This window comes from Plasmodium chabaudi (assembly GCF_900002335.3).
Source record: "Plasmodium chabaudi chabaudi strain AS genome assembly, chromosome: 13".
Taxonomy (NCBI): domain Eukaryota; phylum Apicomplexa; class Aconoidasida; order Haemosporida; family Plasmodiidae; genus Plasmodium; species Plasmodium chabaudi.
In genome coordinates, this window is record NC_030113.2 from 272,859 (window position 1) to 287,426 (window position 14,568).

At 23.0% G+C, this 14,568-nt stretch overlaps 4 protein-coding genes across 4 annotated transcripts; 2 read left to right on the forward strand and 2 right to left on the reverse strand.

Moving 5' to 3' along the window:
* Nucleotides 1-3,387: 3,387 nt before the first annotated feature.
* PCHAS_1306600 (oocyst rupture protein 2, putative) lies at nt 3,388-6,261 on the forward strand (the record flags this gene model as incomplete). The annotated part of the gene is made up of 1 exon (XM_734958.2): nt 3,388-6,261. One exon carries the CDS (start codon nt 3,388-3,390, stop codon nt 6,259-6,261), a length of 2,874 nt encoding a protein of 957 aa, XP_740051.2.
* Nucleotides 6,262-7,745: 1,484 nt separating this feature from the next.
* Nucleotides 7,746-8,288, reverse strand: PCHAS_1306700 (cytochrome c oxidase subunit ApiCOX26, putative; the record flags this gene model as incomplete). The annotated part of the gene is made up of 1 exon (XM_735910.1): nt 7,746-8,288. The coding sequence occupies one exon, from the start codon at nt 8,286-8,288 to the stop codon at nt 7,746-7,748; it is 543 nt and encodes a 180-aa protein (XP_741003.1).
* Nucleotides 8,289-9,131: 843 nt separating this feature from the next.
* PCHAS_1306800 (leucine carboxyl methyltransferase, putative) lies at nt 9,132-10,704 on the reverse strand (the record flags this gene model as incomplete). The annotated part of the gene is made up of 6 exons (XM_016799090.1): nt 9,132-9,479; nt 9,611-9,967; nt 10,068-10,130; nt 10,213-10,277; nt 10,418-10,506; nt 10,637-10,704. The coding sequence occupies 6 exons, from the start codon at nt 10,702-10,704 to the stop codon at nt 9,132-9,134; spliced, it is 990 nt and encodes a 329-aa protein (XP_016654431.1).
* A 2,535-nt stretch (nt 10,705-13,239) lies between these two features.
* PCHAS_1306900 (vesicle-associated membrane protein, putative) lies at nt 13,240-14,137 on the forward strand (the record flags this gene model as incomplete). The annotated part of the gene is made up of 2 exons (XM_016799091.1): nt 13,240-13,717; nt 13,911-14,137. The coding sequence occupies 2 exons, from the start codon at nt 13,240-13,242 to the stop codon at nt 14,135-14,137; spliced, it is 705 nt and encodes a 234-aa protein (XP_016654432.1).
* Between the last annotated feature and the right edge of the window lie 431 nt (nt 14,138-14,568).

Sequence of the window (14,568 nt, forward strand, 5' to 3'; positions counted from 1 at the left end):
ACATGCTCATTAATGAATAGCAACAATAATAGATGCCGGGAGCATATCACGGAGAAATATAGAATTCAATAAATCGTATACATAAAAATATAAAAGTTGTTTTGCTCACACACATATGCAGCTATTTACTATTGTGTGTAATATATGTATACTTATTATTCTGTACACAAACATGCTTTTAGCATAACGTTCAACTCAAAATGTTAAACGTAAAAAAAATTTGAAGTAAATTATAAATAATTTTTTATTTTCATTACATAAATAAACGAATAGGATATATCCATACTAATTTGAGATTCAATTGTTATTTTTTTTTTTCCTCATTGTATATATAATGCATTAAAAAGTATAAGTAATAAGATAAGCATAAAACTGGTGATTTGTAAATAAACATCACCCTGAAAAATAACTTATCAATTATATTAGCCCCAAAGAATAAATTCACAACTATGTTCTATTGTAAATATATGTAAAGAAAAAAAGGTCTTATCTCTTTTTAGTTACACATAAATATTTGTTATGTGATTTTATAAAATTGGTTGAAAACGTTATAATTTAAAAACAATTTGCATCAAAAACAGAAAATAATCATGAAAATTTCAATATAAATATCTTTTCATTCTGTTTGGGTTTCCTTTTACTTATTTATGAATAATTATAAGAATGCACATTTTTCCCTTTTCGTACATCTTCATATAGTATAAATATCAATTATGTAGACATGCAATATGTATAAATATTATATATATGCATACAAATTATGTAGCAAATTTATTTGTCTTATAAATACACATAAAAGATAAACACATGTAACAACTATAAATTAACAAACCCCAATGTTAAATATATATATGATTTTAATTTTTTTTATGACAACATTATTTTGTTTTATTGTTCCATTTATATTTGATATATTGATTTATTTAATTTTGGTAATTATAGTAAATTTTTGATATATTTTAAAATGTTTCAAACATATTAAAGTGGGAACAACCAAAAATTAAAATAAAAAACGAAAATAGAGATATAATTTCAGCAATTTGATTCCCATTCGTAATTTCATACATTCCTTGTTCTTCTATTTAAATATATACATATACACATTATTAACCAGCCATGAATTCGTTTGATTTTAATAAAATATAGAAAAATATTTATGCATATTTCCACTTTTACTGTTTCTCGCTTTGTATGAATTAGTGTATATTTTATTCGTTGCAAACCCCAAACAAATGAAGCATATCAAGTGTTAATTTAGTTTTATATTATAACAAGTTGCCTTAAAACTTGTAAAACACATAAATATTATTACTTATTCACAGATGGATAATTATATACATTTTTTTTTATAAAATAATTGTGAATTATCAAGTATAGATTATACCTTTTTTATCTTTTGTATATTATTGTATTATCTTACATGCATTATGCATATACATACAAGCCTATTCTTATGAATTGAAAGATACATAATGTATGGGCTCAAGCATATACTGCACATGTGTATGTATGCTTATTGGATTCGACTTATTGTTTTATAAAACAACTATACTATTACATTAAGTATTTTGCTTTAGTATAAATTGTGACAATTACATAGCATATGTAATGTATATATGCACGAGTACATCTCCCTTATCTTATCTTTATTTTTCCTTCTTATAAGGTATCTTTTATTTGAAGTATTTTTTTTTCTTAAAAACATTTTATTTTTCAAAAAATATAATATATATATTTTTTTTAAGATATCAATTTCATATTATTATGCTATTATCCTTCTATTTTATTAAATTATAGATTTTTATGAATATTAACCTTTAACAAATTTGTGAACCAGTGTGCTTTAATCTTTTTATTCTTGTATGCATATATGTAATTATATATTAATTTAAAAAGGATTGAACAGCATAACATATGAGAGAAAACAGAACATTATGAATAAAAATTCATCTTATTTTTTCATTTAAATTATATATATATGTTTCTTTTTTTACCTAAATTTATAATTGTTGTATACTTTATCGCTTTATATGCATATTTTATAGATGCACTTTTTTATCTTTTTATTTTTTTGTAATATCCCAATATTTTTTTTAAAATGGCAGCCAAAAAACCATCTAATTATCCACTTAATATGCATTAAGTATGCATAAAAAATATATGAATATATTTTTTCCTTGGTTGCACACTGACTATAATTATATATGTGTGTACCCTTAATATATTTTTTGAAAAAAAGCATATTAGAAAAATAGTTTATGAACTAATTTCGGCATATATCATATGCATACAAAGATTGATTTTTGCATGATTATATTTTTTTTTTAATGGTAGTTCTGTATTTTAAAAAAGTAAGAAAAATAAAAAAAATATTTATTTAAAAAAATGTATAATCAGCACTTTAATAATTTCATAATGTTTGAATAAATACTTATTAAAACGATTAAACAGAAGTATCACAATTTGCAAGAAATATTTGCATGATATATACATTTTTTTATGTATTAATAAAAAAATTATTTCATATGATTCTATTAGATTCTCTACAATTCTAGAATAAAACATGAAAAAGGAATAATCGAGAATATATACGATCAAAAATATTTACACAATGTATTTAATAACCTAGTTAATGCATTTCTTTTTTTAAAACGCTTATGTGTATATGTTTTTTACAAAACTACAGAAACACAATATGTGTAACCAAAGCAATACATTTGTATAAATTCAAAAAAAACTATATTTTTTTTGATATGTAAATGATAATTTATTAATTTGTGTGATGATGATTTTTATGTTATATACTGCAAAAAATATTAAACACATAAAGTTATTTATGTTTCTAATTAGCAGTTTAAATATAACAAATATTCATAAATTTACATATGCACATATATACACACTTTGCATGTATACGTGCTATTATTATATTTTTGTTTAATGGGAAAATAAATCATCTTGCATATTCGCATTAATTTGTTTATTTCATTTTATTAATACTACTACATATTTACCCTGATGTATTGGGTGCGATTTCTTATTTCTTCTTTGATTTTAAATAACATTATGCTATAAAATTAAGAGAAAACATTTTTTTTGATGTTCTATATGTAGACATAATAAACATTTCTATTATTGTACACATTTGTATTGATATTATTATACTATTGATTATATTGTAATTTTTTGAATTATTTTCCAGGGGGAATTTTATTATATCATATTTATCATTCGTTTATTTCATTTTATTATCATTTCTTTTACTTTCCTTTTATTTATTGCCACTTTCGATTTAATCTCTTTATTTCTAATGAGACAATTTTTTATTTCCACACCCCAACATATACACACCAATCAACATATATATGCAAATATATATATGCTGTTATGAATAATAATAATATGAAATCGGATGATATGAATACATTCTGGAAAAATCAGCTGGATGATATAATAAACATTAGCCCAGAAGAATTAAAAACACACCAATTGCCTATATCTCGAATAAAAAAAATTATGAAAGAAGATGAAAAAATAAAAAATAGTCAAATGATTTCTGCTGACACCCCTGTGTTGTTAGCTAAAGCGTGCGAGTTGTTTATTATGGAGTTTACTAGATATGCATGGCAATATACAGAAGAAAACAAACGGAGGACATTGCAAAGGCAGGACGTTATAGCAGCTGCTTGTCGAAAAGATATTTTCGATTTTTTAATAGATTTAATATCTATAGAAGATAGAATTAAATATACGAATTTAAATTGTAAAGAAAATTCAAAAAAAAACTCAAATAAAATTAATTTTGATATGATGAAACAATATTATAACATCAATTCTTCACACCTCGATGAAGATAATCAAAATATTAATTCATTAAATGTATCTAATATAGCGAATTCTAATAATTCATATATGATTGATTATTCAAATAATACTAGCCTTTTTAGTAAATCAACTACTAATTTGAGTTCGATCTATAATATTAATGATCAAGATAATATAATTAACAATTCATTATTGGGTGATGCTAATAATTTTGGTGTTAATATCAATCCATATATCCATAATAATGAAAATATTTCCAATAGAATTATTAAAAGAAATACTAATCAAATTGGAACTCCAAATGCTCTTATCAATACCAAAAAAAATGCTACTAGAAGCTCAAGCCTGTATGAAGAAAATATAAGTCCTGCAATTCGAACCGATTCCCGAGTTAAAAATCGAAATACAAAAAATATCTCAAATTATAATAATAATATAAATATACATAATCTTGATGATATCTCAAAATATTATATTAATAACGACCAAATCAACAATAACAACTTTTCGATGAATGAAGCCAATACCAATAATAACGAGATTGTTGATTATTCGCATTTTAATATGTATGAAGTTAATAATAAAGAAAATTATTATAATGACGAATACGTGAAAAATGTATTAAAAGATTCTAATGATGGTATTGTTAATAATCCAAACAATCCTCAAAGCGACATTTTTGAAAATGGTCTATCTGGAAGACCAATGAGCATCGCCAACTTATCAGCAGCAAACGATTTCACACCAAACAGATATAATAATAACACCACCAATAGTATATATCCCATTAATATGGCTTGTAATAACTCTCTAGAAAATGATAGCCATAATTCAAATCTAAATTTAAATATGCATACAACCCAAGCATCATACAATGGGATAAATAATAATATGTTAAAGAAGAACAACCCCAATTTTCTTTCTAATTATAAGCATGTACAAGACATGCATATAAATGAAATGCTTCCAAATTTACAAAATTATCAAAATAATAAAAATGATGAAGAAAATATTGATCATCATATAAAATCACAACACGGTTATAATGCATATAACAATTATCATAATAATAACTCTTCAAGTAAATCAAATAATAATTTAATTAATGTTTCTAATGGAAATCAAATTGGATATATGGTAAACAACAAAAATACTATGAATGCAAAAACTATGAGTATGCACGATACTACGATGTATCATTCTTTTTATGGTATGAACAACAATATGAATAATGCTGATTTTCCTAATATGTTAGTTAAAAATATGCCACAAAAAGATCTAAAAAATAACATATCAATAAATAGGGTACCTAAAAAAAATAATAATAGCAAAAACAATAACATCGCTAAGTACAATAACTCAATTCATCAAAATCATATTGTCAAACATAACAGCATGGTTTTGAACGATTTTAATAATACTATTAATAATACAATTTCTGATAATTATAATAACGAATTGACAAACTTAAATTCAATGCAAAATAAAACAAACTCTGAGTTAAACAAAGACATGCTAAATAATTATTATAAATTAAATAATAATACAAATACACAAAATAATTCTGGATCGGTAACTAAAAATTCTAATATAGATAATACAAATAATATTGGAAATCGAAACGTTAACAATGCTCATATTTCTGGTAATACCCGAAATACAATTTCTCATAATAATCATAATAACCATTATTACTCTCATAGAAATCAAATAACGGACTCGAATAATCATAACATAAATAATACTATTTCAAAGGAAAATCGAACAAATGAAGATATGCTAAATGAGATTCATTTAAATGATGGTATTATTGGTAATAACCGTCTAAATGGAAATCGATTGAATAGTAGCATTTTAAATAATAATGCTGTATCTACTAAACAAATGATAAACAATAAAATGATGACCACCCAAATACCATCTAGCCAATTAATAAATAATCATATTAATAATAACCCTAATACCCCAAACAATAATATAAGACGCTCATTGAGTAATAAAGTAAATACTCAATATGAAAATAAATATAATAATAATAGCAGCCAGGTAAATTTAACACACACTAAGCATATGAACAATTCTATAAATAACAAATTTAATTCACTGATTGGGGATTCTGGATTAAATAATATCGATGAAAACATTTTAAACGATATTATAAATAATCCGGAAACGGGCATACCAAAAAATCCATCCATCAATCTAATTAATCAAAATATAGATAATAACAATAGTAATAATAATAATGATGTTATGCATACTCATTTGAACAATATTAATATGCCAAATATTCAACCATTAATTCAATCTAATATTAAACTTAATATTGATCCGAATGCTCACATCAATCCTAATTTTCAGCTCTTATCTTATCAACAAGCTCCCCAATATTCAATTAATGATAATGCATATATATGCAATTTTAATCAAAAGTAGGTCACCAATCAGGTGTTAAATCTGCAAAAGCAGACTCAATGTGGGGAGCAATATATAAAAAGAGCAAAAAGAAAGCACACACACGTTTATATGTGCTACCCATTTATAAAGACGCAGCTGTAGACATTAATACCCGTATAGAAAATTATTCTTCCTATTTTTCAGCATAAATTATACTGTTGGTATTATTTTTTTATATTTTATTTACTTCCACAATATTTTTACTATTATTGATAAATTAATATACAATTATTAAAATTTGCAAATGCGCTATTATTCATGTAAACAGGTATTTTTAACATATCGACGCTTTGTTTATATGGGTGCATACACGCATACTAACCCATATATATATGCATATTTTATGCATTTTTGGAATTTGTTTGTACAAACACGAGGAGAAAAAGTAAATATCCATATCGAAATAGTAATAAAATATACAAACAATAAAATAATATAGAGGGAACTAGCGAAACAACAAATAATGAATTACCACAAGTAAATATATTTAAATAAGTTGAATGCTATGTCTCTTTATCATGTATTTATTATTATTTTATTATTTATTTTTTTATCCTTGTAATTTTTTATTTAACATTTGTGTTATATAAACAATAGAATGTCCATTCCTATCTAAGTTAAACTTTTTTGTTACATATAAATATATCATATCTATATTAGTATCTTTTTTATTTCATATACATAGAGGGATATAATTTTTTTCCTTTTTTTGTTTTTTGCATATGCATCTAACTTTATATTTAAACATTAATCCTAAATAATTTTATAAACCTTTTTAATCTATTATAATTAAAATCACGCAATAGTGAAACGGTGAATTGAAATTCTTTAACAAAATGAACAAAACTATTTTTCTTTCTGGAATCGTGGCAATTTAACACTGCCCCTTAAAAAAACAAATGTAAAAGACTGTCTTTTTTAATAAAAGGGTTATATTTTTTTAATATTTATGATCAATAAAGATGTAACAATTTTTTTTTAATCATCTAATTGTATGCACATAAATAATATCTTTATTTTTGTATTTTTTGAAGCATCTTAAGGTTTATATTGTTTTAAAATGTAATATCACAAATGAGCATAAATTTGCTTCAAAAATATAAATTCAAATTATTAACACAATAAAAAAAACAAAAAGTTGAAATAGTTATAAGCTAATTCGTGAGGTTATAATACGGGTATAACAGGATTACACGCGTAATAAAAAATATACAGAATATACAGGCATAATGAAATGAATGAATATTTTACATACATACGCATATGCGGTATGCATAAATTTGAAGGGAAATAGTGCAAAGCATATTTGATAGTCTTTACATATATTTTTATAACGTATAATTTTAATAGGTGCTGGAAAAATTCAATTGGTAATAATACAATTATAAATATTATGCATATATATAATCCTAATTATGGATACACACAGTGCGTTATAAATAATGAGAAAAATCATCCTTTACTTATTCCTCAGCATTTTCAATTGCAGGAATATAACCAATATTTTTGTAATATTCCTGCATATATTTGTGTGAATTTTTTTCGTAATATGGATCATCTACATTATATTTTGGAATTTCAAAAAAAAATGGGAATCTTCCATAGAATAAAGTTCTTTTGGGCCTAAAGGATAAAGGATCAACCTCCTGATAATCTGGTTCATTGTCTATTACACTACTTTTAAATGACTGACTGAAATTTCTTAACCAATGGTTATAATACGGAAGCGAATAGGCATGATGCTGATATCTATCAATTATGTTTCGTCGTTTATCTTGCCTTCTAAAATGTACATCAGGATTAAATAATAAGTTACGTAAAACAACAGCAAGCGAAATTGCTGAAGCATAATAGGATATAAAATAATAGTTATATTGGCTTGGGTCATTAAACCAATTGTTGTAACTTTTTTTAAAAAAATATTTCAATAACTTATTATCTGTATAGCAGCCATTGAGGTTCCGAAAGGCATTGAAATAATGCTGCGCGTTGTGAAATATAAACATTCTTATTGAAAATGAAAAATACTAAATAGTAAGGATAAATATAATATAAATCTGCTATAACATAATTTATAATATTTAAAAAGCTGTATTATATATATTTATTTACTATAATTTCGTCGTATTTTATTTATATAATCTTCCTCTCGTGAAAATATAATATATTACTACTATCCTAACACAATTGTAATTACTTTTATTTTTTTTTTTCCTTTATCTTTAATTTTTACACATTCTTTATTGAATGCTTAAAAATAATTATACAAAAATGTTTTTTCATTTACATTTTCATGTTTTACGTGTTATATATTATTTCTAGATTTTTCGATTTTATTATTTAATTAATTTTTGTGTGTTTTTGTACATTTTACTTTTAATTATATATTTTTGATGCGTTATGTTATATATATTTTTTTTACTATAAGTATAATAATTTTTTACATATGCATTATTATATATGCATAACTATTGCCAAATAATTCAATATAAACCGCTGGGAAATGAACAGAAAAATATATACCAAACAATTCCTGATTTATACAAATTTTTATTCTTTTTTTATTTTTGCTTAATTTATGAATTTTCAATTATATTAGTATATACACATCCTTTATTTTTTATCTTTTTTTTCGAAATAAATTCAAAATGATAATTTTTAAATTAAGTTTATCAAAAATTGTTTTAATATGTGAAAAAAATTAACAATGTCATAAATATGAGCAATACACGCATATATATACATACATTGTCATATAAACAAAAAAAATTAATGATGCATATAGAATACGATAAAAAGGTATCTTCGAATTTAAATATTTGTGTTTCGCAATATATAGAGCCAATTCTTTATCCTACTTTTGCTTTTTTATTATCCAAAAACTCTTTTAATTTATTAGAATATATATTTTTATGGGAATTAAATGCAACCAGTATGAAATAATGATTTTGCAATAATCTCCATTCCTCAAACTCATCAAACATTTCTATTTTTTCTATTTTTTTTTTTTCTTCTGAGCTTATATGATAATCATATATTTCGTTCATATCATTTATATACACATTGGACCATCCTAAATTTTTATATCTTTCAATTTGTAATTCTAAACTGTTGTATTTGTAAATACTTTTTAAGCTTATTCCTCTCTGATTAAAGTTGTTTATCATTATTGCACCAAATGCGGTATTGGGGTTAACCTAAAAAAAGAAAATGAAAGTGAAATTATGAGCAAATTATGGGGTAGAAATATAGACAAAGATAATTAATATAAAGCCTATAAATATACAATGAACAAATTCAAAGTATTATTGAATATGCATAGTATTACTTGCTCATATACAACTATACATGCCGTGTTTTTCATAAGTTCACATAATGTTTTAATTAAATTATCGCTGCTTTCAACTTCTAAATAAATTAAAACACATTCACATAAAAATAAAGTCGGTAATGAAAAATCAAAACCACTATTTGTTAATTTTGTTTCCATCGAACTAGCTTCATTTAAATCAAAAGAAACCATTTTATAATTTTCACATTTTATAAGATCTTTTTCATTCTGTACACATTTTCCATTACTTATTAAAAATTTGTTTAATAATTCAACATTATTTATTATTTTTGTTTTTTCATTTAGCAATTCATAAAAGTCCAGTTCGTAGTACTTAATATTTTTATAATGTTCCTATTAGCAAAAAATATATATAATAATGCATATGTGTCTCGATGTTATCATATAAATATGTCTGCAATATAGCGTATGCACCTTATATTTGTTCGCTTACATATATCCAAAAAAACATCGTATCCAATCCAGCCCCTATATTTACTACCTGAACGATTTCATCCTGGGAAAAGAACAAGGTTTGGATGTTTGTATATAAATATGCACACATTAATATAATTTATATACTTAGTTTTTTCTATTACATTTCCTATTGATTTGACAAACAGCTCGATGTATTGCCTTATTGCGGCAACACGAGAATAATAACCTTACAAAATATAAGTAAAAAAAGGAGAATAAAATATATAAAAACTATTTATGTGCATATAATGCTGTTCCAGAAAAAGATTCACAATTTGAAAGAAATCAAAAACTATAGTAATATAACTTTATGTATTTGCTATGTACCTCTATTTATTAGAGGGCTTCGTCTCTCCCTCCTTTTAACAAAATATTGCATGTATGGGTCATGATAATATCCCAATTGAATCGCAGATCTGAACGAAAATAAAACATAAATTATATACCAGTATAGCTAAATAAATTAATAATATTTTGCTTATATGTGTCTATTTTAAAAAAGAATTAGTGTTTCTCTATGTTATGAATATATTCTTTTAAGTATACAGTTTACTACTAGCTGCTTCGTATGTTGTTCCTTGAACATTTCTATTGGACGATTCTGTACAATCCATCTTTAGTAAAGTTGTTTTGCTTTTTTTATGTGATATAATATTGGGTTTTAATGAAGAAATATTATATCTTTTTAAATTAATATTTATTTTCCCATAATTATTTTATTTTTTTACCATGCCATAACTACACCAAAATTACAATCACACTTTATTTGGTTTAAATATAAAAGCATTGCTATATTTTTAAATTTCTACTTTTATTCTAGTTTATAAATCATATTATTTTTACAAAAATGTAATATATCAATACATATATTTTTTAATTATAACTTTCAACGATATATATAGTAATTAATTTATAGATTTTTTTTCATCCCTTTTTAAACCAAAATATAAAAATTAAGTGTTGTGATAATTTTTAATTTTATTCTCAAAATTAATAATCCACCTTTATATTAGCACATTATTTTTATATTTACACTTTTAACTGCTTTATTGCAATTTTTGTATATTTGTTTTAGGTTAAATTAACATAATTCGTGTATTTATGTTCCGAATTACACCAAAATAATATGAACACTGGAAATGGGTAGCTTATCAAATATGATAAATTATCTACATTTATTTTCCATTGATATATAGTAATAGAAACAAGACTATTTGAAATTATATAAAAAAATATTCCAAAGAAAAATACAAAAGATCAAATGTTCTAACGAACCAATCGTCGTATTCAAGTATTTTAAACGGATTAATATTTTTATTTTAACTTTTTTTTCAACACTTATACGTATATAAAATATCACCTTTCTGTCTGTGCAAATACATAAAAAGGAGAGTATGCACATGTAATAATAGTATTACAAAAATATGACGACATTGGACAATTTTAATGTGGAGGAATAAGATTATTTGCTTAGTTTTATGTACAGGTCTTTTCAAAAACCAACGATTTAAATACAAAAATTGAAATATAAGAAAAAGCATATATTTCAAAATAATGAAATACATTACCGTGCCCATATAAATCTATCATTTCAATATTCCACTGTATTGTTATATACCCATTTTTGTTCGTTTAAATTTTGTATTTTCAAATTAAAAAAGAAAGAGTATTATTTTCATAAATGATTAAATATCAAAATTTATATCATAGTATAATAATGTCATTTTCCTACCACCCATTATTATCTCTTACCAGATATGTACACAAATAATTTTGCTAATTTTTCATTGAGTTTATCATAACATTTATTTTTCCTTTACAACCTTAATTTTTTAAATGGTGTATAATATATATATATATATAATGATTGTGTACATATTTTCAGTATTTTTCATTTTATCCAACTAAAATATATATCTTTTTTTATGTTATATGCGTATTTTAAACACAAGCATTTTTGACAAACATGTCTCTCATTACGCAAAAAAAAAAAAAATAATAATAAATAATACATTTCCTTTATCTTTTGTTACATTTTTTTAACATATATTTAAAATAATTATATAAAATGGAAAACTCTTATAAATATAAATTTTTTTATTATCACAAAATATGTGCATAGATACATATTAAATTCGCATTTTCAGAAAAATATTATGGATTGCTCACATGCTTTTAATATTAAATTTTTCCTTATTTTCATAAAATTTTCCAATTTTCATGCTCATAACGATTTTTTATGTTTGCATAATTATATTGTTTTTTACGTATATATATTTTACGCTAATATAAATCCGTATATTTATATATATTAAAATATATTACATATAATGCATACATATTATGACTATATTTTGCCTTGTATATAATAATAATTTATATATATGCGCATATTGGTATTTTACCTATATAAGGAATTATTCCCATTTAATTTTTATTATATTTTTTTTTATTATAAAGCCTTTTTTTCATTTTTTTAATGTAAGGAAAAGTTATTGAAATCATTAATTTTTACGATTATTTGTGTAAAACTTTGTATGGCTTTTATCTTAATATACATTTATTTATTTTTATATTCTTTTTTTTTTATTTTTATATTAAGGTGATAATTTTATTATATTTAATTTAATATATTTTTTTTATCATAAAACAAATTCTTTGCTTAAAAATGGATTGATAAAAGAACCAAAAACATCAAAATGTATATATAAGTCATACAAATATATGCATATTATATACTCATTCATTTTTACGTATAATAATATATACATATATAATTATTTATTTATCACACGTCGTAAATTATTTATAGTACATTCATTAATATAAAAGGTATCAACCATTTATTTTTTTATATATGGAATAATTTTCCAATTAACGTGCTTTACATTCATTCATGCATATATTTGTGTATTTTATTATTGGGAATTTTCGCAACGGAGTACATAATAAAGTGACAAAATATAGATTTATAAATTAAGATTTTCTTCCAAAAGGAATATCAAATTGACCTTCAAAGGGAGAACAGAAAGAAGAGTCTTGGTTTCACAATACAAAATTAAATGGTATATAAAAGTGAAATAAGAAAGGGAAGAAAAAACTAATAACACAACTATATAAATAAACATTTTCAAATTATAGTATAAAAAATGAAACTACTAAGAGTTACTCCCGAAAAAAATATTGAATTCCCTCTTGTACATTTTCAAGCAGTTACACAAGTAGTTAAGTTAGAAAATATAAGTGATAGAAAAGTCGCATTTAAAATAAAAACAACTGCTCCAAATAATTATTTAGTTAGGCCATCATTTGGGCTAATTAATGTAAGAGAGACAATAGACATTCAAATAATTTTACAGCCCTTATCAGATAAAGATAATATATCAAATGATAAATTTCAAGTTCAATGCTTAAATGTCGATAATGATACAACTGTTGATAAACAGTTTTGGGTCACAGTTAATAAAAGTGAAATACAAGATCATAAACTTGTCGTTGTATTAAATGATGAAAGTTCAAGTAAATTACCACACTCCTATTTACCATCTAATAATAATCCTCTTTCAGATATGAATCATAAAAATCATAATTTAAATTATGCAGATAATGGCATGAATCCAGACGATGGTAATATATCAAAACAAATGCATGCCAAATTAAATTCAAATTTACACTTTTTTGTTATGTTCCAACGTGTGTAGTATATATAATTATATTCACATCCTTATGTGTGTGCACAGCATCTTCTCATCATTGTCACTACTGTTTTCATTTATTTCTTGTTAACTTTCTTATATTTTATTATTTTTTCATTTTTTAGGATTAAAAGGAAGCTTGCCAAGTATGCAGAGAAAATATCACGAACTTTTAAATTATTGTGTTTTTGTAGATAAACAAAAAGTGGCATTAGAAAAAGAAAACGAAAGTTTAAAAAACCAATTGAAAGCATATAGTAGCAATGGCAGTAAATTCTTTATTGACAGTAAACTAATACCTGTAATTATCGTTATAATAGCTATTGTGACAAAGAGTATGGGTTATTGGTAAATATTATTTTTTGATGGAGAAATATAACACAATCATGTATTATAGTCATATTAATTTTAATAATATAAGAACCACGGACTAATAGCGAAAAAAAAACAAGTTAAATATAAAAATGTATTACTTCAAGAATACCAAAGTCTATAATATTATTAAGTATGATCATAATTTAAACGCATTCGATTGTGGATATACTATATTATCCCCACGATACACCAAAAATAATATATATACAAATTAAATACCTCTCTTTGTTTTATTTTAAAATATATATATATATATCATAATTTTTTTGAAAACCACTTAAATAATTCGCACACTATATGAATATGAGACAGTAAGTATATATATTTTATTAACATTTAAAAGGGAAAAAAAAATTATATATTGTATACATTTATTTATTTTTATTTCCTAATTGCATATAATATTTG